The 24,955-nt window shown below is 47.6% G+C and overlaps 1 protein-coding gene across 14 annotated transcripts in view; it reads right to left on the bottom strand.

Moving 5' to 3' along the window:
* pknox2 (pbx/knotted 1 homeobox 2) overlaps window positions 1-24,955 on the bottom strand; it is a 540,450-nt gene that overhangs the window by 123,068 nt on the left and 392,427 nt on the right. For all 14 annotated transcript variants that reach the window (XM_038779091.1, XM_038779084.1, XM_038779087.1 and 11 more), the window contains one exon: window positions 20,751-20,939. In XM_038779091.1, coding sequence (XP_038635019.1) covers window positions 20,751-20,939 — 189 coding nt within the window. The remainder of the gene's footprint in view (window positions 1-20,750; window positions 20,940-24,955) is intronic.

Raw genomic sequence — 24,955 nt, 5'->3', positions numbered from 1 at the left:
TTAAATTTTCATCTGAAAGACCCTAGATTAATTGATCCCTGATGATGGAGTCTGTTACATCAGCATAGTTACAACCTTGTGCTAGAAAGGGGAGATCTGTGACAAAATTGGAGATAGTCTCCCCATTTTTTTGGAATATGTTAAGCGGGTAAAATCGTTCCATGATTTAATTTGACTGTGGTTTACAGTGCTCATCAAATTTTGCCAATATCACTTGATATTTAATTTTATCTTCAGTATCACCATACATAAACGAGTTATAAATGTCTACCACCTGCCGTTCAGAGTAATATTCCAATCTTTCTCTTGTCGGTGGCTGCATTTAAGTCCGTAGCTGCCATGTATATCTGAAGCTGCTGTGGAAGTAGAATGTGATCCATCACTTCAGTAGGTTGTTTGGAATCAAAATGCTGCAAAGTCTTCCACAGTCGAGCGGCCGGCCCGTTGCTTTTGCTGGTTGCTTTGGTTCTTTCTGGTCTCTAACCTACTCTATCTAGTGCTGTTCAATTAAAGCCACTCCTGTACCATGTTTTGTTACCTGAAGAGATGGTGATCTGTGCTACTCAACTCAGTTACAGTAAATGCTCTGGAAGGAGGCGAGAAGTCATCCAGAAGTTTGATAGAAGGTTTATTGAGCAACACAACTTCAATAACTGTGTGAGCTCTTACTTAAGGAACTGCACTAGTAAACAAGGTTACAACTTTTCTATGCTCTGCAACTAGGCCTGACCATACGAGCAGCCCTGAGCTAAATTTCTGTTCCTGTTCTCCTCACAGTCACATAGGCCAAAGAGAGGGGGAGGGCTGTCTGCGTCTCACTTTTATACACGCCAGTACTGCCCCCTGGTGGTCTTTCCATTACCCATCAGCCCCCTCTGTACATACTCATGTAAGGGACGAATGGCCTCCTTCTGCACTGTGTGGGATTCTATGGCTCCGATGGAGATTCCCTTCCCTGCCTTGAATTTTGCAAAGTTCCCAAGTGGTCAAGGCATTTCCCCATTGGAATGCCCAAACAACCACCCTGGCACGAAGGAACATGTTGCTAATTCCAGCCAAAGTGTGGCCTCGAGGAGAGTCTGGGGGACAGGTTCAGATCTCCCACTGCGCAGATAGCACATGCCTTAATTAGAGAAATGCAACAGAAAATACATATTTTTTAAAATGCAGCTCCATCAACATTCAATCGGGGGCAGCACGGTAGCATGGTGGTTAGCATAAATGCTTCACAGCTCCAGGGTCCCAGGTTCGATTCCCGGCTGGGTCACTGTCTGTGCGGAGTCTGCACGTCCTCCCCGTGCGTGCGTGGGTTTCCTCCGGGTGCTCCGGTTTCCTCCCACAATCCAAAGATGTGCGGGTTAGGTGGATTGGCCATGCTAAATTGCCCGTAGTGTCCTAAAAAAAGTAAGGTTAAGGGGGATACGGGTATAGGGTGGATACGTGGGTTTGAGTAGGGTGATCATTGCTCGGCACAACATCGAGGGCCGAAGGGCCTGTTCTGTGCTGTACTGTTCTATGTTCTATGTTCTAAGTACATATCCTTAATATGATTGAAAAATGTCTCCCCATTATTCATGGTTCTTAAATACTCAGCTGACTGAATATTATCAGCACATTCTTTAATTCAATCTGAATAGTAAGAGCTACCCTTCACACCAAAACCTTTGTTTTATCAATTTATAATGGTCAAGCTTGTTGCATTGTTTTATTTATTTTTAAAAATAAATTTAGAGCCCCCAATTAATTTTTCCAATTAAGGGGCAATTTAGTGTGGCCAATCCACCTACCCTGCACATCTTTGGGTTGCGGGGGTAAAGCCGACACAAACACGGAAGAATGTTCAAACTCCACACTCACAGTAACCCGGGGCCGGGATTGAACCTGGAACCTCGGCACCATGAGCAGCAGTGCTAACCACTGGGCCACCGTGCTGCCCGTGTTGTGTTAAATTAGCTCCCATTTTGGGACCTGCAGTTACATGAGCTGTTTTGTTCGTCGAGATTTTGGAAATGTGAGGAACATGCAGTAATTGAGGGAGTTCACAAGTAAATTGGGGAAATCAAAGGATGGCATTAAACAGGTGGATGGAATGAAGGCACCAATAAATGGGAGTGGGCACCAGATAGTGAGGGAATTGAAGAAAGGGCAATAATAAATAGGGAATTAGGATAGCGAACCCAAGAAACACGGTAAAGCTTTTTGTTCTTCAGGGAAAGCTTTGATTCACTTTTGCTGCTGGGGCCTTCCAGTTAACATCTCAAACTCAATGACGAGGATAAACTACCCAAGTAATTTACAACAAGAGCAAAAAAAAAACAAGCTGGAAAAACTCAGCAGGTCAGGCTGCATCGGTGGAGAGAAATAGAGCTAATACTTTGGTCGATGATCGTTCATCAGAAAATGTCGTAGGCTTGAAACGTCACTCACCAACGATGCTGCCTGCCCTGCTGAGTTTTCACAGCCTTTTTTTTGTTTTTATTTCAGACGTCCAGCATCTGCAGTATTTTGCCTTTAGACGAATGCACTGTTCCATCATCAAACACCTGTGTCTAATCGGTACCAAGACACCATGCGTGGGCAGTTATCAGATGGAGCCAAAGAGCTCAACATTACACCAAACGCAGTTTGGATTGAAGTGATACTCTAAACTGAGTGGGTTTGTTGGTAAAAGGATGACAGAAGATACATGGACCCACAGCTTTTTAACGTCCAATCACACAAAGATCTCCTCCAGCCGCAGAAGAAACAAGGTCACTGGCTTTGATTTTGAACTTCAGAAATTTCTAAGTCTATACAGTGAATGTTTATCTTGAAAATGGGCAGCAGTTCTTCTTTTTAATGACACTTCTACTACTTTACTTGAACATCTCACAAAGCATAGAGTTTACGTCATCCAAAATTTAATCAAGAGCATAATCCGTGACTGCGGATGCAGGAGCAGAGGGAATTGAGTGAAAAGATCATTGAAGATGTCAGGACAGGTTGAGAGAGCTATTATTAAAGCATACATTATCCCCAGGCTTCATTAATAGAGCCATAGAGTACAAAAGCAAGGAAAGTATATAAAAGTTGCTCGAAGCACTGATTCAGCCTCAACTTGAGTATTGTATCCAGTTCTGGGCACCACACTTTAGAAAGATGTGAAGTAATTAGAGTGCAGAAAAGATTCATGCGAATGGTTCCAGAGAGAAAGAACTTCAGTTACATAGTTAGATTAGAGAAGTTGGGACTGTTCTCCTTGGAGGAGAGAAGGTTGACAGGAGGTTTGATAGAAGTGTTCAAAATCACAAAGGACCATCTACAGAATAGCACATTCAGACATTCGAGCCTTCTCCGCCATTCAATATGATAATGGATGATCATCCACTTCAATAACTTTTTCCCCGCACCCACTATCGCTATATGTCATTGGTATTTGGAAATCTGTCAATCTCTGCTTTAAACATAATAATGGGATAGGGACTTCCAAAGACTCTCCGGGGGCGATTCTCCGAGCCCCGCGCCGGAGAATCGATGCAACCGCGCCACGACGCCGGCGCTCGATTCTCTGAGGTGGAGAATCGGCGCCATTTGCGCCAGCGCATTTGGCGCGGCGCTAGCCGCGGGCCACTGGAATCGGCGGGGCCGCCGATTCTCCGGCACGGATGGACCGAGCAGCCGCACAGATACGACAAAGTCCCGTCGGCGCCGTTCACCCCTGGTTGCTGCCGGCGGGAACTCTGCGCGAATAGTCAGGGGGCGGCCTGTGGGGATGGGATGGGGGCTCCTTCATCAGGGGTGGTCTCCGATAGGGTCTGGCCCGCGATCGGGGCCCACCAATCGGCGGGCCGGCCTCTCCCCGCCAATCCCTGCACAGCCGGCCCCTGAACACCGACGCCATGTTGAGTCGGGGCCAGTGCGCTAAAGAAGTCTTCCGCACATGCGCAGATTGGCGCGGCCCAACTGCGCATGCGCGGGTTGGTGTGGTGCCCATTTAGCGCCGGGAAAGGAGGCTGGAGCGGCATGAACCACTCCAGTGCCATGCTGGCCCCCTGTGGAGGACAGAATAGGTCATACACGGGCCCGGTTCGGGCTGTCGTGAAACGCGACGGCGTAAACACTTGGGGCGTGATTCTCCACACCCGGGAGAAATCGTGAGGCTGGCGTCAAAAACGGGCGGGTTTGACGCCAGCCTCCGCCCCCCCCGACCGGGAACCGATTCTGGTCCCCGGTCGGGGCTAGCATCCCGCGGCCATGAACTCCGGCATCGCGGGCTTAACGAATTTCGTTAAGCCCGCTAGCCAGAGTTTGCGATGGCTGACGCATCAGATGACGTCAGCCACGCATTCGCAGATTGGACGACTCCAACCCGCGTATGCGCGGATGACGTCATCATGCATTTGCGTGAAACCCGCGCATGCGCGGGCCGGTATGCCCCTCAGCCGCCCCGCGAATGGATACAGTGGGGCGGCGGAAGGATAAAGAGTGTGCGGGGTAAGTACCCGCTGCCCGCGATCGGTGCCCACCGATCGCGGGCCCATGGCACCCTTGGCACAGCCGTGGTACTGCCGTGCCAATCGGTGCCATGGTTCCCCAGATCGGGACTTTACGGCCGTTTTTACGAACGGTCAGACCAGGTGTGTTTGACGTTCCTAAAAACGGTCGTAAAGGCCTTGGAATTCGGCCCATCGGCCAGCTGAGAATCGCTGCTCGCCGTAAAAAAACGGCGGGCAGCGATTCGTGTCGGGAGGCAGCGTGGGGGGGGGGGCGAATAGCGGGAGGGCGTCAGACCAGCGTGGCCGTAAAAATTTACGCCGCCCACTATTCTCCGCACCGTCGTGAGTGCAGAGAATTGCGCCCTTGGGCTCCGTTTGGGAGAATCGCCCCCTCAATCTCCTCACCTCAGTCCTAAATGGCTTCCCCCTTATTTTTAAATTGTGTCCCCGAGACTCCTCAACCAGGGAACCATCTTGGGCTGGATTCACCTCTGGGGGGATTGTGCGCACCCACGCCAGGGGATTTCCCGATGGCCTGTGGCTGCACACAATGGGAATCCCCATTGGCCGTTGGTGGGACGGTGAATCCCATTGCCAGCGGGGGAGCGCCGCACCAGAAAATTGGTGCGGCGGGATAGAGAATCCCGCCCCTTACCTGTGCCAATCCTTGTCTATCCCCCTGTAAGTATTTTGTAGGTTTCAATGAGATCACCTCTCATTCTTCAAAACTATAGAGAATACGGGCCCAGTTTCCACAATCTCTCTTCATCCCACCATCCCCGGAACCCAGTCTGGTGAACCTTTGTTGCACTCCCTCTGTGGCAATATTACCTCCCTAAGGTAAGGGGACCAAAACTGCAAACAGTTCTCTAGATGTGGTCTAACCAAAGTTCTATACAACTGAAACAAGATTTTGCTACCCTTATACTCAAATCCTCTTGCGATAAAGGCCAACATACCTTCCTATTTGCTTGCTGAACCTGCATGTTAGCTTTCAGTGACTTTTTGACAAGAATATCCAGATCCCTTCGTACATCTATGCTTTGTAATATCTCGCCATTTAAGAAATACTCTGCACATTTATTCATTTGACCAAAGTGGATAACCTCATTTTTCCACATTGCATTCCAACTGCCATGTTCTTGCTCACTGACTACGTTTGTCCAATTCCTCTGGAAGCAGCTTTGCATCTTCCTCACAACACGTATTCCCACCTCGCTTTGTGTCATCTGTGAACTTGGAAATATTACATTTGTTCTCCACATCCAAAACATTGATATGTATTGTGAACAGCTGGGATCCAAGTTCTGATCCTTGCTGTATTGCCTGCCGACCCGAGAAAGACCGATTTATTACTACTCTCTCATTTCTGCCCGTTAACCAATCCTTAATCTATGCCTGTATATTACCTCCTATCCACGTGCTTTCACTTTGCTATTGAATCTCCTCAAGGGACTTAATCGAAAGCCATCTGAAAATCCAGGTACACGACGTCTACCGCCTCCCCATTGTCAATTCTGTTAGTAACATCCTGAAAAAGCTCCATCAGGTTTGTTAACGTGATTTCCCATTCATAAAATCCATGTTGATTATGCCTAATCAGATTATCAAAGTATCCATTTATCACACCCTTTATAACAGATTCCAGAATTTCAGCGGCACGGTTGCACAGTGGTTAGCATTGCTCCATTGTTCAGTTCCGGCCTCGGGTGACTGTCAGTGTGGAGTTTGCACTTTCTCCCCGTGTCGGCGTGGGTTTCCTCCGGGTGCTCAAGTTTCCTCCCACAATCCAAAAAATGTACAGGTTAGGTGGATTGGCCATGCTAAACTGCCCCTTAGTGTCTAAAAGGTTAGATGGGTTACTGGTCTACGGGCATAGGGCGGAGGTGTGGGCTTAACTAGGGTGCTCTTTCCAAGGACTGGTGTGGACTCAATGGGCAGACTGGCCTCATTCCACACTGTAAATTTCACGATTCTCTGATTTTTCCTACTACTGATGTAAGGTGAACATGTCTGTAGTTCCCCGTTTTCTCTTTCCCCCCATTCCTAAATAATGAGGTGACATTTGCTACCTTCAAATCTGCAAGAACTGCCCCAGAACCTGTACAATTTTGGAAGATGAGCACCAGTGCTTCCACTGTCACCATAGCTACCTCTTTCAACACTCTGGGATGTTAATATCAGGTCCCAGGGACTTATTGGCTTGCAGTCCCATTAATTTTGCCAACACAACCTTCTTATTAATACTATTTCCTTTCAATTCCTCAATCTCCCTATTCCCCCGACTCTCTAATTCTGGGAAATTTCTTGCATCTTCCTTAGTTAAGAAAAACACAAAGTTATCATTTAGCTTCTCTGCCATTTACCTGTCCCCCTTTCTAAATGCTCCTGACTCTGCCTATAATGGACCCACATTTATCTTATCAAATGTTTCTTTTTACATACCTATAGATACTTTTACAGTCCATTTTTATGCATTTTATTAATTTGCATTTACATTCTATTTGCCTTTTCTTGATCAGTTTCTTGGTCTTCCTTTGCTGTATTCTAGTAGGCTCCCAATCCCCAGCTTTCCTGCCATTTCTGGCAACGTTATAGGCCTTTCTTTTCATCTTATACAATCTTTAACTTCCTTTGTTAACCACGGTTCATTGACTTGGGTTGTGTCTTGATTGAAGGAATGTACAATTTGATTGAAGGAATGTACAGTTGTTGATAATTCGTTAAAGGCTATTGACCGCCTTTGCACCTTCATACCATTTAGTTGGCCCTCATAGAACATTCAGGGTTGGCTCATCGGTGATAAAAGCGGCCCCCAAAAGACGTGGCTAATGATGCTAATTGTGCTTCAGAGCAGAGGTATAATGCAACTCATCCATGACACACTCCTTGATTGAGAAGTCCATTGGCATGCTGAAGATGTGTTTCAGATATCTGGACTGGTCAAGTGGCGCTCTCCAGTATTCTCCGCGGAAGGTGTCCTGCATAATTATGGTTTGCTGCGCTCTACACAATCTGGTGCTCCAAAGGAGCGAGAACGATACGTTGGCTGATGGGAGAGAGGGTGGAGCTGCACGCCTCTTCTAATGAGGAGGACATTGAAAAGGATGAGATTGATTACAGCAAGAATGTGAAGGCCTCAAGGGAAGAGGTTCCAGGGTGATGAAGATGACTAGCTCATATGAGCCTCTTTAACCTGCGTCCTCCACGCAGCCTGACCCTAACACCTCCTTTCAGTTTCTCAGCATCTCGATGAAGGACATCAATCTCCGCATGAATTGTCATAATCTTGAGTGATGATCGCCTCATCCTTGGAAAGCTAAGCAGCCTCTGGAGCATGTGACCATTCTGTAATTGAATATGAACTCTGCCAGTGCCCACTGTTAAACATGTAGACAGTGCAGTCTTTTCAAGCAGTGTTCCAACATTTCACTGCTGCTGGCTGCCTCCATAAATGTAGGAGCACCACTGCAAACCTCAATGCACTCACGTCCATATACCTGGAGTTCATCTGAATATCTGAGGACTAATTTGAATCTCTCCACAGGCCATCCCTCATGCAAGTATAATGGACACGCCTTATCATCATACTTAATTCCCAGAATATGATAGTTCTTGAGGACACTTATCGGTCACTCTCAGTCTTTGATGTGAGCCTGTAAGTCAGGTCACCTTTGTGTGCACAGAGAGAGCATTAACAGCATCATCATTTGATCATTGACACCCACACACCTACACCAACCGCAGGCATTTCAGGAGTCACCATGTGCGAGCTAGGTCCATAGATCTGCATTATGCAGGTGTAGGTTGGGAACTACTGTAGGGGTGATGTCCAACTGTGTCACGCCACAGGCTGCCTTGAGCGCCTTAGGTTTACCAACTACTACTTGAAATGTAACCCACACTCAAGCCTGACAAACATTGCATCAAGGCCATTGAAAATGCACAGAGCCACTGCACTTAGTCTCCAGAGTGCAAAATTCCACCCATGATCTCTCTCCTCAATCTGATACGCCCCTATGCTCGCTCCATTGGTCACCCAACATGTCCATCCTCATTCGGCACTGCTTTTTGTACCAATTAGAAAGTGACCAGATCAGGCTACTCGACTGTCAATTGAACAGCCTTTCTTTCCACATCCCTAATATTTTTATGATGAATGAAACATAAGTGCGCAAAGAAAAAGACAAAAAGCACTTTTGTTTTAACATGCTTCTTGGTGTTGCTCACGACGGTGTCCTGGAGATTAATTTTTAATTCCTTGGACAATCCTGAAGTGTTGGATACCTTACTTCTCACATGCAAGATGGCTGTCACATCTATTTACACCACTGAACGTGCCTCAAAGTAATTCATTTTATGTGAAATTCTCATATGATTCTGACAGACTTGAAGTACCACCATATAAATATAAGCTCGACTATCTGACCCAACGGCACGATGGTACAGTGGTTAGCACTGCTGTTTACAGCACCAGGAATCCGGGTTCAATTCCAACCTTGGGTGATGGTGGGGAGTTTGAATATTCTCTCCGTATCTGCGTGGGTTTCCTCTGGATGCTCTGGTTTCCTCCCTTAGTCCATTCCTCCCACAGTCCAAAGGGCAGCACAGTAGCACAGTGGTTAGCACAGCTGCTTCACAGCTCCAGGGTCCCAGGTTCGATTCCGGCTTGGGTCACTGTCTGTTCGGAGTCGGCACATCCTCCCCGTGTGAGCGTGGGTTTCCTCCGGGTGCTCCGGCTTCCTCCCACAGTCCAAAGATGTGCAGTGAATGGCCGTGATAAATTGCCCTTAGTGTCCAAAATTGCCCTTAGTGTTGGGTGGGGTTACTGGGCTATGGGGATAGGGTGGAGGTGTTGACCTTGGGTGGAGTGCTCTTTCCGGGGGCAGGTGCAGATTCGATGGGCCGGGTGGCCTCCTTCTGCACTGTAAATTCTATGATAATCTATGATGGAGACAAGATAGTCAGTTTAAACTTTCTTGGGTACAAACTATCTAATGCAGTCAATAATATGCCAAATGTAATGAGTTAGATAGAGGATAAAGCTCCTTCTCCTGTGCCCCAACAATGTATCCTAATCTCAACCCCACAAGAACACCCCATTCTCATACCAATGAATCATTCACCTCATACCAGGTTCGATTGAAGCTGGCAAGGTGACAGAAGTGCCAAATTTAATTGTCGTATAATGCCTAATAGAGACTCCCCATTTCAAGTAGGTCACTGATTAATCAGAAGTACAAACTTTCAGGATATCAGGTAGAGTGGCATGGGGGCACAGTGGTTAGCACTATTGCTTCATAGTGTCAAGCACCTGAGTTCGATACCCGTCTTGGGTCACTGTCCCGGCTAGTGGCAGCACGGTAGCACAAGTGGATAGCACTGTGGCTTCACGGCACCAGGGTCCCAGGTTCGATTCCCCGCTGGGTCACTGTCTGTGCGGAGTCTGCACGTTCTCCCCGTGTCTGCGTGGGTTTCCTCCAGGTGCTCCGGTTTCCTCCCACAGTCCAAAGACATGCAGGTTAGGTGGATTGGCCAGGATAAATTGCCCTTCGTGTCCAAAAAGGGTAGGAGGGGTTATTGGGTTATGAGGATGGGGTGGAAGCAAGGGCTTAAGTGGGTTGGTGCAGACTCGATGGGCCGAATGGCCTCCTTCTGCACTGTATGTTCTATGTTCTATGTCTGTGCGGAATCTGCACCTTCTCCCCATGCCTGCGTGGGTTTCCGCCGGGTGGTTAGTTTCCTCCTACAAGTCCCAAACGTTAAGCTTGTTCGGTGAATTGGACATTCTGAATTCTCCCTCAGTGTACTCAAACAGGTGCTGTAGTATGGCGACTGGGGGCTTTTCACAGTAACTTCATTGCAACATTTTTTTTTAATAAATGTTTTTTATTGGGTTTTTGAACAAGGTATATTTACCGTTATGTACACAGGATAAGAAACATATATATATATATTATATATATATATATATATATATATACACACATATATAGAAGAGAAGGGCACACCCCAACATACCAAAGAAAAGAAGATAGTACAGAGTAAAAAAAACAAAAAAAACAATAAAAAATAAAATAGAATAACTGGTAGGGTACTGTGCACCAGCTCAACAGCAGCAACTCTGTACACCTGGCAAAATTATTTACAACACATAAGTAGGCGACTGTTTGCGGGGGGGGGGGGATTGGGGAGGCAAATATACATTCGGGTGCCGGAGAGATAATTACAGTGGGCGATACTCGGCTGTGTTTCATGTTGTTGTCGCCTGCTTCTCCCGGGCGGATCTCGCTGCCGTCTCGCGCCCGCATCCGCTTCTGCGTTGCTTCCGTTTCCTCCTGTCTTTATCTCCTCGTTCCCTGCTCAGGAGATGCCATGCTCGTTTTTATATCCCATGCCCTTCCTTCCGGCTCTCATTTCCCTGCCTCCCCCCACCTCCCTGGTTCTCCTCTTTTGTTCCCCATCTCTTCCCTCTCCACCCCCCCCACCCCACCCCCCCACGGTTCGCCTTTCTTTCCTCAGGTTTATCTGTCTCCCCCCCACCCCCACCCCATCCTCCCGGTCCATCTCTCCCTTTCATGCTTTGGCTACTTTCCCCTGATTCTTGGCTACCTGGCTATTCTTCCTCTTGTTCGTTGGCCACAAACAGGTCCCGGTACAGTCGCGTGAATGGCTCCCACGTTCTGTGTAAGCGTGTCTGACCCTCGGATGGCGAATTTGATTTTCTACATTTGGAGAGCTTACAGTCTGCAGCTTTGGGTGGTGCTGCTGACCTCCAGCCAAAAAGGATTCTACGGCAGGCGATCAGGGAGGCAAAGGCAAGGGCGTCCGCCCTCCTCCCCAGGAATAGATCTGGCTGGTCTGGAACCTCGAAGACTGCCACTTTCGGGCATGGCTCCACCCTCACCACTTGGACATTGCCTCAAAGGCGGCTGTCCAGTACTCCACAAGTCTGGGGCAAGACCAGAACATGTGGGCGTGGTTGGCCGGGCCTACTTGGCACCGTTCACATCTATCCTCCACCTCCGGGAAGAACCTACTTATACGGATTTTTCTTATGTGGGCTCTATGTACCACTTTTAGCTGCGTCAGGCTGAGCCTTGCACAGGTGGCGGTGGAGTTGACCCTATGCAGTGCTTCGCTCCAGAGTCCCCACCCTATCTCAATCCCCAGGTCATCCTCCCATTTCTTTCTTGTTGCGTCCAGTACGGTGTCGGCCCTTTCTACCAGTCAGTCATACATGTCACTACAGTTGCCTTTGTCTAGTATGCTTGCATCCAGTAGTGTCTGTCGTGGCGGTTGTGGGTACGTCCTTGTCTCCATTCGTAGGACGTTTTTAAGCTGCAGATACCTTAGCCCGTTCCCCCTGGCTAGCTGGAATTTCTCTTGTCAGTTCGTCCAGTGTTGCGATCCTTGCGTCCGTGTATAGGTCCCTGACTGTCAGTGTTCCTCCGTCCTGCCCCCACCTTTTGAAGGTGGCGTCAGTCAGTGCTGGTGTGAACCTAGGGTTTTTGCAGATGGGAGCTTTGTCCGACATTTTGGTCAGGCCAAATTGCTGCCGCAGTTGGTTCCAGGATTGGAGGGTGGCTATCACCACCGGGCTGCTGGAGTATTTTTTGGGTGGGGATGGGAGTGCTGCCGTGGCGAGGGCCCGGAAGGAGGTCCCCATGCAGGAGGCCTCCTCCGCGTGCACCCACTCGGCTTCTGGCTCCTTGATCCATCCCCTTATTCGCTCGGCCGTCGCCGCCCAGTGGTAGAATTGTAGGTTTTGGAGGGCTAGCCCCCCCTGGATTTTGATTTTTGTAGGACCTCTTTGGGATCCTAGCATCCCCCCCCCCCCCCCCCCCCCCCCCCCCCCCCCCCCCCCATACGAATGGTGAGACCTCCCCATTCTGGTTGTTCTTTGTGTACTCTGCTATGGCCCATGCTACCCTTTCGTTGAAGGCCTCGTCAGCTAGTAAGGCACCGTCCAACCTCCATGTGGGGCGTTGGGCCCTGCCCTTCTCTAGCCACACGTCCATGTAATGTGGAGCGTGGTCTGATATCACAATTGCGGAGTATTCCACTTTGTCTATCCCTGGAAGCACCGTTTTCCTCACCAGAAATAAGTCAATTCTGGTGTATACGTTGTGTACTGGGGAGAAGAAGGAGAAGGAGAACTCCTTCTCCCCTGGGTGGGCGAAAATCCAGGGGTCCACCGTGTTAAACGGATGGATGCTGTGGTATGAAGAGACAAAAGTCCAGCTCCTTTTCACAAACACCTTTATTTCACTTTAACAGACTCTGCACTAAACTCAATCATCACATCACAAGATCCAGAGTCCACCTGAAGCCCCTTTACATATCAGTGTCAATCATTGAACACTTAACATAAATGAGACAATCATTAAACATTTAACATAAATGAGACAACTAATTGCAATGTCTCTTAACCCATTACTTAACACACCGCTCCCATCTGCTCCATAAAGTGACTGAGTTCCCTTGCCATGCTTGAGGTTTTCCCCGTTTTGGGGTTTGATCTATCTGTCTTTGGATCCTGTACACAGTTGAAGTCCCCCCCCCCCGCATGATTAGTTGATGCGTCGCTATGTCTGTGATTTCTGCCATGGTCTTCTTGATGAAGCTCGTGTCGTCCCAGTTGGGTGCGTACACGTTAACTAGTACTACCGGTGCCCCATCCAGGGCCCCGCTGACCATGAAGTACCGTCCCCCTGGGTCCATAACCGTCTTTGTCACCCTAGGCATCGTCCTCTTGCCGATCAATATTGCCACCCCCATGGCCCTTGTCCCATAGCAGGAATGGTAGGTTTGTCCCACCCAGCCCTTTCTTACCCGCAGTCAGTCCTGCTCTCTCAGTTTTGTCTCTTGGAGGAAGACTATGCTGGCCCACATATTTCTTAGATGGGTGAGGACTCTGGATCTCTTCACTGGGCCGTTGAGTCCTCTTACGTTCCAGGTGACTATCCTGGTGGGGGGCTTCCGCCCCTCGCTCCTGTGGGATTAGCCATACTTACCTGGTGGACGCGCACCTGCCCTCCAGGGTTCCCCTTTGTTAGGAGGCCGTCCAGGATGGCCGCTTTCACTGCTCTCTCCATGCGGTCGGGTCCCTGTGCTCCAGGATTTCCCTTTGGCCCGGGGGCATCCAACATGGCCACCCACTGTGCGTCCGCTACGCAGGTAGTCCCTTGCACTCTGGGGTCTCCCTTCGCCCAGAGACCGTACTGGGTGGGTGCTTGCAGCGGTTCCTTCGAGCCCTTGGTTGTGGCACTTTGTAGCCCTATTCCTTTTCTAGTCTTGTTTGTCCCTCCCTCCCTGCATCCCCCCTCCCCGGTCTCTCCCTCCCTGTGTACCCCCCTGGTCTCTCTCTTTTCCCCCCTCTCCCATATACCCCTCCTTTGTCCCTCTTTCCCCTGTTCCTGTCCCCGTTTGCTCTCCCGACTCTGTTGGGTGGTCCCCCCTACCCCCTGCCTGGCGCCTTCCCCCCTGTTGGGGGCAGGCTGCGGCCCTGCTTTGTTGCATGCCCCCGGCGCTAACTTTCCTGCTAGTATGGTGGCCCCCGTCTCGGGAGTTAATGTCTTGCTTCTCCCCTGCTTGGCCTCTGCGGTTTTCTGCCCGCTCTTCTCCTATCCTACCCAGCACTCCTCTTTCTTGCTCTCCCTTCTCAGCTACTGTCGTTCCCTCGTGCTGGGGCCTGGCCTCCCACCTTGAGCGGTCCCTCGGGCAGTGGTTTGCTCTTTGTTCAGGGTGCTCTCGCCATGCGGGGGTGGGGGGGCCTGGCTTTGCCTCACTCCTCCCCACTACCCGTCGGCGTGTTGTTGCCCCTTGCCAGGGGCCCCTCATCTCTACCCTCGCTGGTGGTTTTCCAGCCCATGTTCCTCGACAAACTTGTTTGCTTCAGCGGGGGCTGTAAAGAAGTATTCTCTTTATTGGTATGTGACCCAGAGTTTCACTGGGTAGAGCATACCAAAATGCACGTTGCTCTTGTGTAGAGCTGCTTTCGCTCTATTGAACTCCACCCGTCTCCTGGCTAGATCTGCCCCAATGTCCTCGTAAATTCTAATGGCGTGTCCTTCCCATTTGCAGGCTCTATTTTTCCTGGCCCAGCGCAGGATTGTTTCCCTATCCTGGTACCGGTGCAGTTTAGCTATAACTGCTCTCGGGTGGTCTCCAGCCTTGGGCTTCGGGCGCAGCGGCCGGTATGCTCTGTCCATCTCTGGTGAGTTGGGAAAGGTTTTCATCCCCAATAAGTTGCCCAGCATCTCGGCCACGTATGTCGTGGGGTTTCTATCCTCGATCCCCTCTGGCAGGCACGCTATCCTGACATTTTGCCTTCTCGAGCGGTTTTCCTGGTCGTCCACTCTGCCCTTCAGGCTCCCGTGTTGTGCCCAGTCTCGTCACCTCCCTCTCCAGGGCCGTGATCCAGTCGCTCATGTCAGTCGCTGCTTTCTCCAGCTCCTTAATGGTCACCTCTGAGGGCCCAGTTCCCCTGCCACTGAATTCGCGGGACTTTGAATTTTTTTCCCTCCCCCCGTTGCGGAGACCCCGAGAAAAGCCCCGACTTCGTTGACCTGCGGGTGCCCCTTTTTTTGCGACCGCTCCGCTCGCAAACCGGAAGTCTCTCCCACTTCATTGCAATGTTAATGTAAGCCTACATGTGCCACTAATAAAGATGATTACTATTGGACTATTTTTAGATACAGGTCAAAAAGGTGAAAAAGCGGTATCCATCAGCCAACCCCCATCCCCTGCCCTGATATTTCACCCACTCCTTGGTGTTCATTACTGAAACCGTCAATCAACATGCTGGCAAGAGCATCATTAGGTGTCAGACATTCGCCACAAGTTAGTGTTAATTCAGAGAAAAAATACAAAGGCAAATGGTAATTGCTATAACAAGGATGCTCATTGCGAAAATGTACATGGAAGGCTGCATTTCACGATATAAAAGACAATCACACTAACTCTAACCATCTTTCTCATGAGATTAAGGTCTAATTGTGGTTCTTTAAAACGCACTGATAGCAGAAATTATCCTGGACGAATTTTCTAAAGAGTCAGAATAGAAGAACCAAAGTAGGGTTTCAGCCTCAGTTCAATAGTAACATTCTTGTTTTAGAGTCGGAAACTTGAGCAGATTATCTAGGCTGACACTTGAGCGCAGTACTGGGACAGTGCTGCACTGTTGGAGATGCTACCCTTCAAATATGACATTAAACGGAGATGACCTACACCCATTCAAATAGACTCAAAAGATCCTATGCCACAGGTGATCTGTGCATTACCAGGACCATATTTATCTCTCAACTAACAACTCCAGAAAATGGAGTCTCTGGACATTTCTCTCATTGCTCTTTATGGGGTCTTGCTGTGTACAAGTTGGCAGCCAAGTTTCACTCCACTACACCTCAAAAGATTTTTATCGACTGTCTGACACTTTGGAATGTCCTGAGGTGATGAAAGTCGTCACATACAAGAAGTCCTTATTTTAAATTGAAATGTCAAACAACTTAAAACGCCTCCGTATTAATGACCTATCCACTGATGTATCCAAACTGCCTTCACAACACTGGCCTCAACTAACCTTTACATTCCGGTCTAATGAACAGGGCCAGGAAAGAATTGGAAGCAGCAGCCTGGAGCACTACCTATATTGAAAAGATACCAGGATACACACTGTGTTAAACCCACATGAACAAAACATTTTGTCTGTGCCAGTAATGGGCAAGTTGGGCTCGTGAGTGGGCCACATGTGTGTTCCTCCTTCATCTCAGTGGGCCGCAAGACTGAAATCAGGCTTGTTCACTGACCATGACCATATGAATAAGATTAAATACATTTAATACATACTGAATATTTCATAACAAGTTATAGAACATTCTTAATCATTTATATATTAATAGAACTACCATTAATTTCAAATGGTAAAAACTAAAGAAATATTTAAACTTTGGACACAGAGGGAGCGCACGGCTCTCACAGTCAATGTTGTGAGCAATCAGCACGCACCTCACTTACCCTTGTTTTACGCACGAATCGCTTGAGTTATACGGGTAGGAGAAAAATTAAGCGGACGGAAACCAGCTGAATGTGGCAACCCGGCGAGTGGGCAACAGTCAACAAAATGTCTCGTGGGTCGCACTCGGAACCCAGATGGGCCGCATGTGGCTGCTGGGCCACAGGTTGCCGACCACTGGTCTACGCAAACAGATCAAGCTTTACCCTTCCCAGTTTTATCTTTAGAAGCAGTCAGTTGACTTTTATTATTCATGTGCAGCCTGATAATACATATATTTAAAAAGTATGGCGTGATACTATTCAGATAGCTCCTTTAAATGGCCAGCACACGCACAGTGAGCTACATGGTCTTCTTTGTGTTCTCAAATTCTATCCTAATCATGAACAGCTGCTATTGTAAAAAGCAAAGGCAATTCCTCTAAGTCCTCAATAAAGTGCAATGCGTTGGGATATTCTCAAACATGCCATTCCTCTTGGTCCCCTGGATTGCGAAGACCAAGTTAATCAGCCCAGTTCTTTGTATAAAGCAATGCAAACGCCTTCAGCCAAGCCCAATTCATCACAATACTTTGCATGGGCTACTGCTTTGATTCCCTTGTGCAATAAAACGATTTAATTCCTCAATCAGGGCTTTCGCTTCAATTCCTTACTAATATACAGGCAGAAATAGTAAGTGTTTGCATTTGTATAGTGCCTTTCATGACCTTGGCTCGTCCCAAAACTTTACACACAAGGATGTACTTTATTTTTGAAGATTATTGTTGTAATGTAGAAATCAGATAAGATGCATTAATGATGTTCTTAGAGGGCTAAGTGCTGGCAGAATTCTCCTGCTCTTTATTGAAACAATACCATGGGATCTTTATGCCCACCCGAGAAGTTAGCTGGGGACACGGTTTAAATGTTTCTTTCCTAAAGTAAGAATCGTTGACAGTGAAGCACTGCATAGTCAGCTGTGAATAAATCTAAAACTGAGTAAAGAGTGACTTCCGGATCCTCCTTTGCCAACTAAATAAGAATTTTAATGCACCCCTTAGTATGGCAGCTGACACCAGCTCCATCTGCTTAGCTCGGTCCAACATTAGGCAGTATATTAACCAACTGAGTGAATAAATTCTTCTTAAAAGAGAGAACTCAGGACCCTGAGATACTTTAAGTCTCAAAAAGCAAAAAACAGTTGGAGCTGTGTGACTTGACCCCAAGTGCTCTGCTTGCGTTTAACTTCTACAGCAGCCAAAAGTCTACAGAGCTGATGCTGAGTGGCCAGCATTTAATTAAAACGGTCATCACACAATGGCTGGCTGGCAGGAATTATTTCATTAACACTGAGGGACATTTTCCCACGGATGTAAAGTTTTTAATATTCCTCGCTGCTTTGGGCTAATTTTCAGTGGTATTGAGAATCACCAACAGACGTGGGCACAGTGCCCAAGAGGGTGGAGGGATTGACGAGAGATGTTGCAAACTTTCACATGTTCTGTTTGGTGCCAAGGCATTAAAAGATATAATTTTTAAGTTAAAATCAAAGCGAGACAGAAATGGAGATCATGGTTCAGGTGATTGACCTATCATCAAACCTATAACACATTTGAGATGCAACAGTTTTAAACAAGTACAGAGGCGGAGGGATGCAAACAAAGCTCAATATTTGTGACGGGGTGAAATAAATCAGGCAGAATCCTCCATACTGCAAGTTAATACACATTAAAGCACTTAATAGTAATTCTTTAAACCGTGACAACATTCAAATCCTGTTGTAATAGTGCAGGAACATTTGAATTTAAGAAACAGGAGCAGGTGAACGCCATATGTTCCTTTTGAGCCTGCATCACCACTCAGTACAATCAAGGCTGATCCTCTCTACTTTGACTCCATCTTCCTGCACGCTCCTCATATCCAAAAATCTGTTTATCCTGGTCTTAAGAATATTAAACAGCCCGAGCATCCTCAACTCTCTGAGGTAGCAAGTCCCAAAATTCACAGTTTTGAGTAAAGAAGTGTCTCCTGACCCCAGTCTTAAATGACCGACCCTGTGTTTTGGGCCTGTGTTGAGCTGAGCATGCACGTGGCCATTGTATCACACATTGAAATAAACAGGCTGGGCACACAGCATAGAACATTTAGGGGCATCATTATTGTGACACCTAATTCTAGGCTCATTTAGGCACAGAAGGATCCACAGAACCCACGATCATTGACACGGAATCTCTGAGGTGGACAATCATACTCGGTAGCGAATGCTCGCCGAAGAAGAGTTCTAGATTTTCCAGCCAGGGGAAACATTGTTCCAGCTTCTACTCCTTCGAGCACCTGAAGAGTTTTCTGTCTTTTAATGAGATCATCTCTAGTTCTTCTAAATTCGATAAAATACATGGCCCGGTCTTCACAACCTCTCGTATTCTCAGGAATTTGTCTGATGGAGCTTCATTACACTCCCTCTGAAGCAAGTTTTATCTTTCCTTAGGTAAGGAAACAAAAACTATACAGAGCATTCCAGGTCAGGTCGCACTGAGGCCCGATAAAATTTGCAGCAAGATTTATTTTGGTAATATTGGCTAACATTCCATTTGCTTTCATAATTGCTTGCTATGCCTGCATGCTCAGCTTTCTTTGATTTGTGTGCAAGATACCAGAGTGTTCCTGATTACTAACATTTATCATTCTCTCACCAGTTAAAAAAATATTCTACTTGTCTATGTTTGCTCTCACAGCGGGTAATATTTCTCCACATTCTATCTGCCATATTCTTCTTTCAGGGAATTCTGGAAGATCAAAAGCAATGCTCTGATGAGTTCCATCACCAACTCCGTTAAAACACTAACATGCAGTCCATGGAGGTCCTGGGAATTTTAAAAAATCAATTATGGGATGGGGGCTTCGCTGGCTAGGTCAGCATTTATTGCCCATTCCTAATTGCCCTTGTGAAGGTGGTGGTGAGTTGCCTACTTGAATGGCTGCAGTTTCCATGATGTAGGTACACCCATTGCGCTGTTAGGGAGGGGGTTCCAGGAATTTGACCCAGTGACACTGAAGGAATGGCCAATACATTTCCAAGTCAGAGAGCGAAGAGAGACTCCTGCTCCCATCTCATTTTTCAACCATGTCAAATCTAGTCATCTGAATTCCAATTTGAGCGTGGGTCAGAGAAAAGTGACGCTGTGTCAACCCTGCCACCACCATCTCTTATCTGACCTCCTGAGACCATTCTTACAGGTCTCTGGGGGTGATAGCTCGCAGCTTCAATTCCTGCTCCCGGCTGCCAGCCATGGCGGTGATTCCTGCTGAATTCCAGGGCAAGCCACAGCCTAAATACTTCATTGAGGCTTCAGGATCAAAACTTTGCCGTGTCTCAACATGCAAGTTTGCCACATGGCAAAGTGCAGGTTAGCCATGCAGGACGGCACAATGGCACAGTGGTGGGCACTGTTGCCTCCCAGCTCCAGTAATCTGGCTTTGATTCCAACCTCGGGTGACTGTGGGTTTCCTCGTGTTCCAGTTTCCTCCCACAGTCCAAAGATATGCAGGTTGGATGGATTGGTCATGGTAAGTTGCCCCTTAGTATCCAACAGTTAGGTGGGATTACAGGGATAGAGTGGGGGATTGGGCCTAGGTAGAGTGCTATTTTGGAGGGTCAGTGCAGACATGATGGGCTGAATGGTATCCTTCTGCACTGGAGGGATTCTACGATTCTATGTCCAGGCCCCAATGCGCAACGGTCACACTCCCCATTTAAATCTAGACATTATACTTAGCTCATTATTTAAAATTGTGAATGCCCCTGTAACATAACCCTGCAACCTCTGGTCTAAGAACTGCACAACACAGGATCTCAACTTTCATACACAAGTGGGATTCAAACAGTCTGACAGGCGGTGGGGTCGGGTGGTGTCAGTCTGCTGAAAGCAGCATGTTAGCATAGTGGTTAGCACTGTGGCTTCACAATGCCAGGGTCCCAGGTTCAGTTGCCGGCTTGGGTCATTGTGCGGTGTCTGCACGTTCGCCATGTGTCTGCATGGGTTTCCTCCAGGTGCTCCTGTTTCCTCCCACAAGTCTCGAAAGACGTGCTGTTAGGGAATTTGGACATTCTGAATTCTCCCTCTGTGTACCCGAATAGGCGCCGGAATGTGGCAACTAGGGTCTTTCCACAGAAACTTCACTACAGTGTTAATGTGCGCCTACTTGTGACAATAAAGATTATTATTGTCTTCCCTCAAAATCCATTCCACATGTAAAGCAGATTTTTTTCAGCCATCCTACCTGGGTTGGGAGGGTGTGTGACACTGCTGTTGGTGAATACGGGCCTCCCAGGTCGTTCCGCAGTAGGTTGTCGCTGTGCATCTTCGTCTTGAGGCACGTGATGTAGCGGTTACAGAAGTCTTTGCAAAGTTCATTGACCTTCTCCAACTCCAGCAGGTGGATTCGCAGAACCTGAATGGCTTTGACCATCTGCAAGTGAGAGAGAGGGAGACGGAGAGAGGGAGAGGAAGGCATGGTTAACAGGGCTATTTGGTGCATTGAATATTTCAACAGTTGAGTCCCTAAATTAGTTCCACATTTGAAGGCCAAATTGTGGAGAAAACCTACATCACATCACTGCTTCATCGGCCTGTGGTGAATTTTGGGAGAGATGACACCACCATGATTTCATAGAATTGACACTGCAGAAGGAGGCCATTCGGCCCATCGAGTCTGCACCGGCCCTTGGAAAGAGCACTCCACTTAAACCCATGCCTCCACCCTATCCCCACAAACCAGTAACCCCATCTAACCTTTTCTGGACACACTAAGGGCAATTTATCATGGTCAATCCACCTAACCTGCATATCTTTGGAATGTGGGAGGAAACCGGAGCACCCGGAGGAAACCCACGCAAACACGGGGAGAACGTGCAGACTCCACACAGACAGTGACCCAAGCTGGGAATCGAACCCAGGACCCGGGAGCTGTGAAGCAACAGTGCTAACCACTGTGCTACCCACATTTGATTTGTGTTCAGCAGCCGGGCTGCACAACTTGGCGCTTTGAATTCTCTCTCAATGGGATGCAATCTGTTTGTCACAATTCTGCAGAAATAGGCATTTGTTCAATAACAACAAGTTGTATTTACACAGTACATCGAACATGGCAAAACATCTCTAATAGTGAGGTGATTAAAATTAGGGATTCACAAGAATGGCACAGTGGCACAGTGGTTAGCACTGCTGCCTCACGGCACCGAGGACCCGGGTTCGATCCCGGCTCTGGGTCACTGTCCGTTTCGAGGTTGCATTCTCCCCTGTCTGTGTGGGTCTCACTCTCACAACCCGAAGAAGTGCAGGGTAGGTGGATTGGCCATATCTTTTTATTAAAAACAGTAAAAAATATATATACAAGGATAAAACGGTACAAACACTAACTTTGTGTTGGAGAAACAGGGCACCCTCCCCTCAGTACCAACGTACAGGGGAGGGGGTCAAGGTTACTCTGATTATTAAACAAGTTCACAAAACAGTTGTACAAAAAACAAACAGTAAAAGCACTACACTTTGCACTGCAAAGACCAGATTATGTCGCCAAATTGTCTCCTAATTGAAAAAAAAATGAATTGGGTACTTTAAATTTTAAAAAAATGAGGGATTCACGAGGGGCCAAAATCACAGTAATGTGGAGCTCTCGAAGGGCTGACAAGCGGAGGGATTTGAGGAAAGAGGCCATAGAGGGACTTGTAATAATGGATAAGTATTTTTAAATTAAGGGATTGCCAGAAGGGGAGGCATTGCAGATCAGCAAGCAGTGGTGAGTGAATGAGATTTGAAGTAACAGTTGCCTACTCAGATTACAGGAACTCAAACATACACTATCTTTTATAATAGAGTCACTCAGGCCAGGAAGGTCCCAGCTTCGATTACCAATTAGTTGCTCTCAGAAAATACACTAAAATTAGTTTCAGCAAGGGGAAAATCAGCCAGTTTCTCCTTTTGGATCTTTGTCCAAAACCACTACTGGGAGAGGATGCGCATGTGTGTGAATGTGTGCACACTTGCACGTGTACATACATGCAGCTGATTCCAAGTGTGTACACCTCTGACTTGCCCAGTCAGTAAAATGTGGTGACTAGGGTCTTTTCACAGTAACTTCATTGCAGTGTTAATATGAGCCTACTTGTCACAATAAAGATTCTCAAAATTTTCACTGGCTAGGTGGCCACAGGAAGAATAACCTTAAATGAAATCCACAGTCCAAGGCAGTGAACTGTTATTTATGTTCAGTGAACATTATAGAAAAAGGAACTGTAGTATGACATGTATTATAGGAGCATACATCATTTATATGGTGTCAGTCAGTAATCTTTGTTAAGCTCTGATGGTAACTCTATAATAAGAAGTAGAAAGCAGGTCTTGACATCTTCGACTCCATGTTTATGGTGTTCAGCAATCACCTCTCTAATAATACTACAGTGCCAGCTGTAACCCCTTTATATTTGACGTTATCTAATAAACAATAAGTGCAGTCTATAAAACAATTAAAACCCCAATTCCAACTTAACTACTCGGGAACATTAACTCTTTCCTCACAATCTTTCTGATCTCTAGTGTATCACTGCTATGGTGCTAATTGAGCCTTCATTTGTTCGTCTTTTCTGCTAAGCCCTCATTACATGGGGCGAAATTCTCCCCTACCCAGTGTAGCCACCGATGTTGGCCATTCCCTCAATACAAAATGGAGGAACGCAAAGCTTGCAGGTTAAAATGGACAAAGTTTGCAGCACAAGCAGGCTGCACCAAGCCAATGTGTATTCTGTCTGCTAAGAGAGCAGACAGCACCGAAACGAACATTCCGCATACTAATGAGGCAATCTCCAGGATAGCTAACATAGTAATGGAACGATCCCAGGGACAATGGACACAAATAGGGAAGTGATTGCAACAGTGTATGGGAAACCAGACACCCCGGCACCAGCGGGGTTCGAAGACAAAGCACCTGAAGGCCCGCCCAGTAGCCGAGAGACAGCCTCAGTATTGGAGGGATTCAAACAAATCGATTGGGAAGAGACCCAATCGATTCCCAGCAGGTAGAGGGTCCGCCCAAAAGGGCGCGAAGCCCTGGGACCTATAAAAGACAGGTCCCAAACTTAGTCCGTTCTTCTTGACCAGCCCTCCTCTCTGGACCAGCCCTCTCGACCAGCCCTTTACCGAAGAAGACCTTGACCGAGAGAGAGGAGAGGTTTGGGACAGCAGCCGCCAGCAAGTAAGTGTCTCACAATGATCGCTACCAGAGATAGACACTCCTGACTCCTTTTTAACCTGTACCAACCTGAAGTCTGCGGACCAGTGCAGAGCAAGAGGCCTTGTCCTCTGATCCGGCAGTTCCCTTTAAGATAAGTATTGGTTTATTTAGTGGTAGGAATAGTTTAGTCATCTTAGCGTGTGCATGAGTAGATTATTATTGTATTATAATAAAGTAATTTGTTTGAACTTACTAATTGATGTATGGTTTTATTGCTTTGAACTTGACCTTGAAACTTGTGGCGGTATCTTAATGATACCTGGCGACTCCAGAGCTAAGTAACGAAACAGAGCCAAATTGAGTGTTAAGCACACTCACACAGAACGAGCAACACCGGTGAGGCGGGGAGTCCCGGCGCGCCACTCTGCCGTTGGGCCTCCCCAAAGGTGCAGAATTCTCCGCACCTTTAGGGGCTAGGCCCGCGCCGGAGTGGCTCCCGCTCTGCCAACTGGCGGCAATGGCATTTGGCAAAGGCCTTTTGGCCAGCCCCAACGCCGGGTGGCGTGGCGCCAAAGGCTATTGGTGCCACGCCGCCCAGCATTGGAGCTGGCCGAAAGACTTGAGGCCTGTTGAGGCCTGTTTAGGGGCACATTGTATTCTTCTCTTTGAAGTTAAGGTATTTTTTTGAGTCATCGGTTAGCTGAGGTCTGTATAAAAGACAGAGAGACTGCGCACGAAGTAAACAAGCACTTTCCAGGAGACTCATCCGAAGTGAGACTCGTACAGAGTGGAGGATTGAAATTTGGTAATTTGGTGCAGTGAGGTAATTCGGTGCAGAGTGTGAGGAGGTGCTCTTTCACCCTGGTAAGTGACTGGTAAGTAGTCTCTCTTTTTCTTTTCATTGCCTAATTTATTTATTTTTATTTTGAAATTGTAGTTGTTTAAGTTTACCAAGGGTTTAAGACATGGCAGGAGATCCCAGACCCGTGTCATGCTCCTCGTGTGCGATGTGGGAGCTCAGGGACACGTCCACTGTCCCTGGCTCCTTCACGTGCAAGAAGTGTGTTCAGTTGCAGCTCTTGTTAGACCGCTTGACGGCTCTGGAGCTGCGGATGGACTCACTTTGGAGCATCCGCGATGCTGAGGAGGTCGTGGATAGCACGTTTAGCGAGTTGGTCACACCGCAGGTGAAGGTTACTGAGGGAGATAGAAAATGGGTGACCAAAAGAAAGAGCAAGAGTAGGAAGGCAGTGCAG

This window comes from Scyliorhinus canicula, chromosome 19 (genome assembly GCF_902713615.1).
Source record: "Scyliorhinus canicula chromosome 19, sScyCan1.1, whole genome shotgun sequence".
In the NCBI taxonomy this organism is placed as follows: Eukaryota; Metazoa; Chordata; class Chondrichthyes; order Carcharhiniformes; family Scyliorhinidae; genus Scyliorhinus; species Scyliorhinus canicula.
The sequence above is the reverse complement of the archived record's forward strand: the minus strand, read 5'-3'. Positions and strand labels throughout refer to the sequence as shown.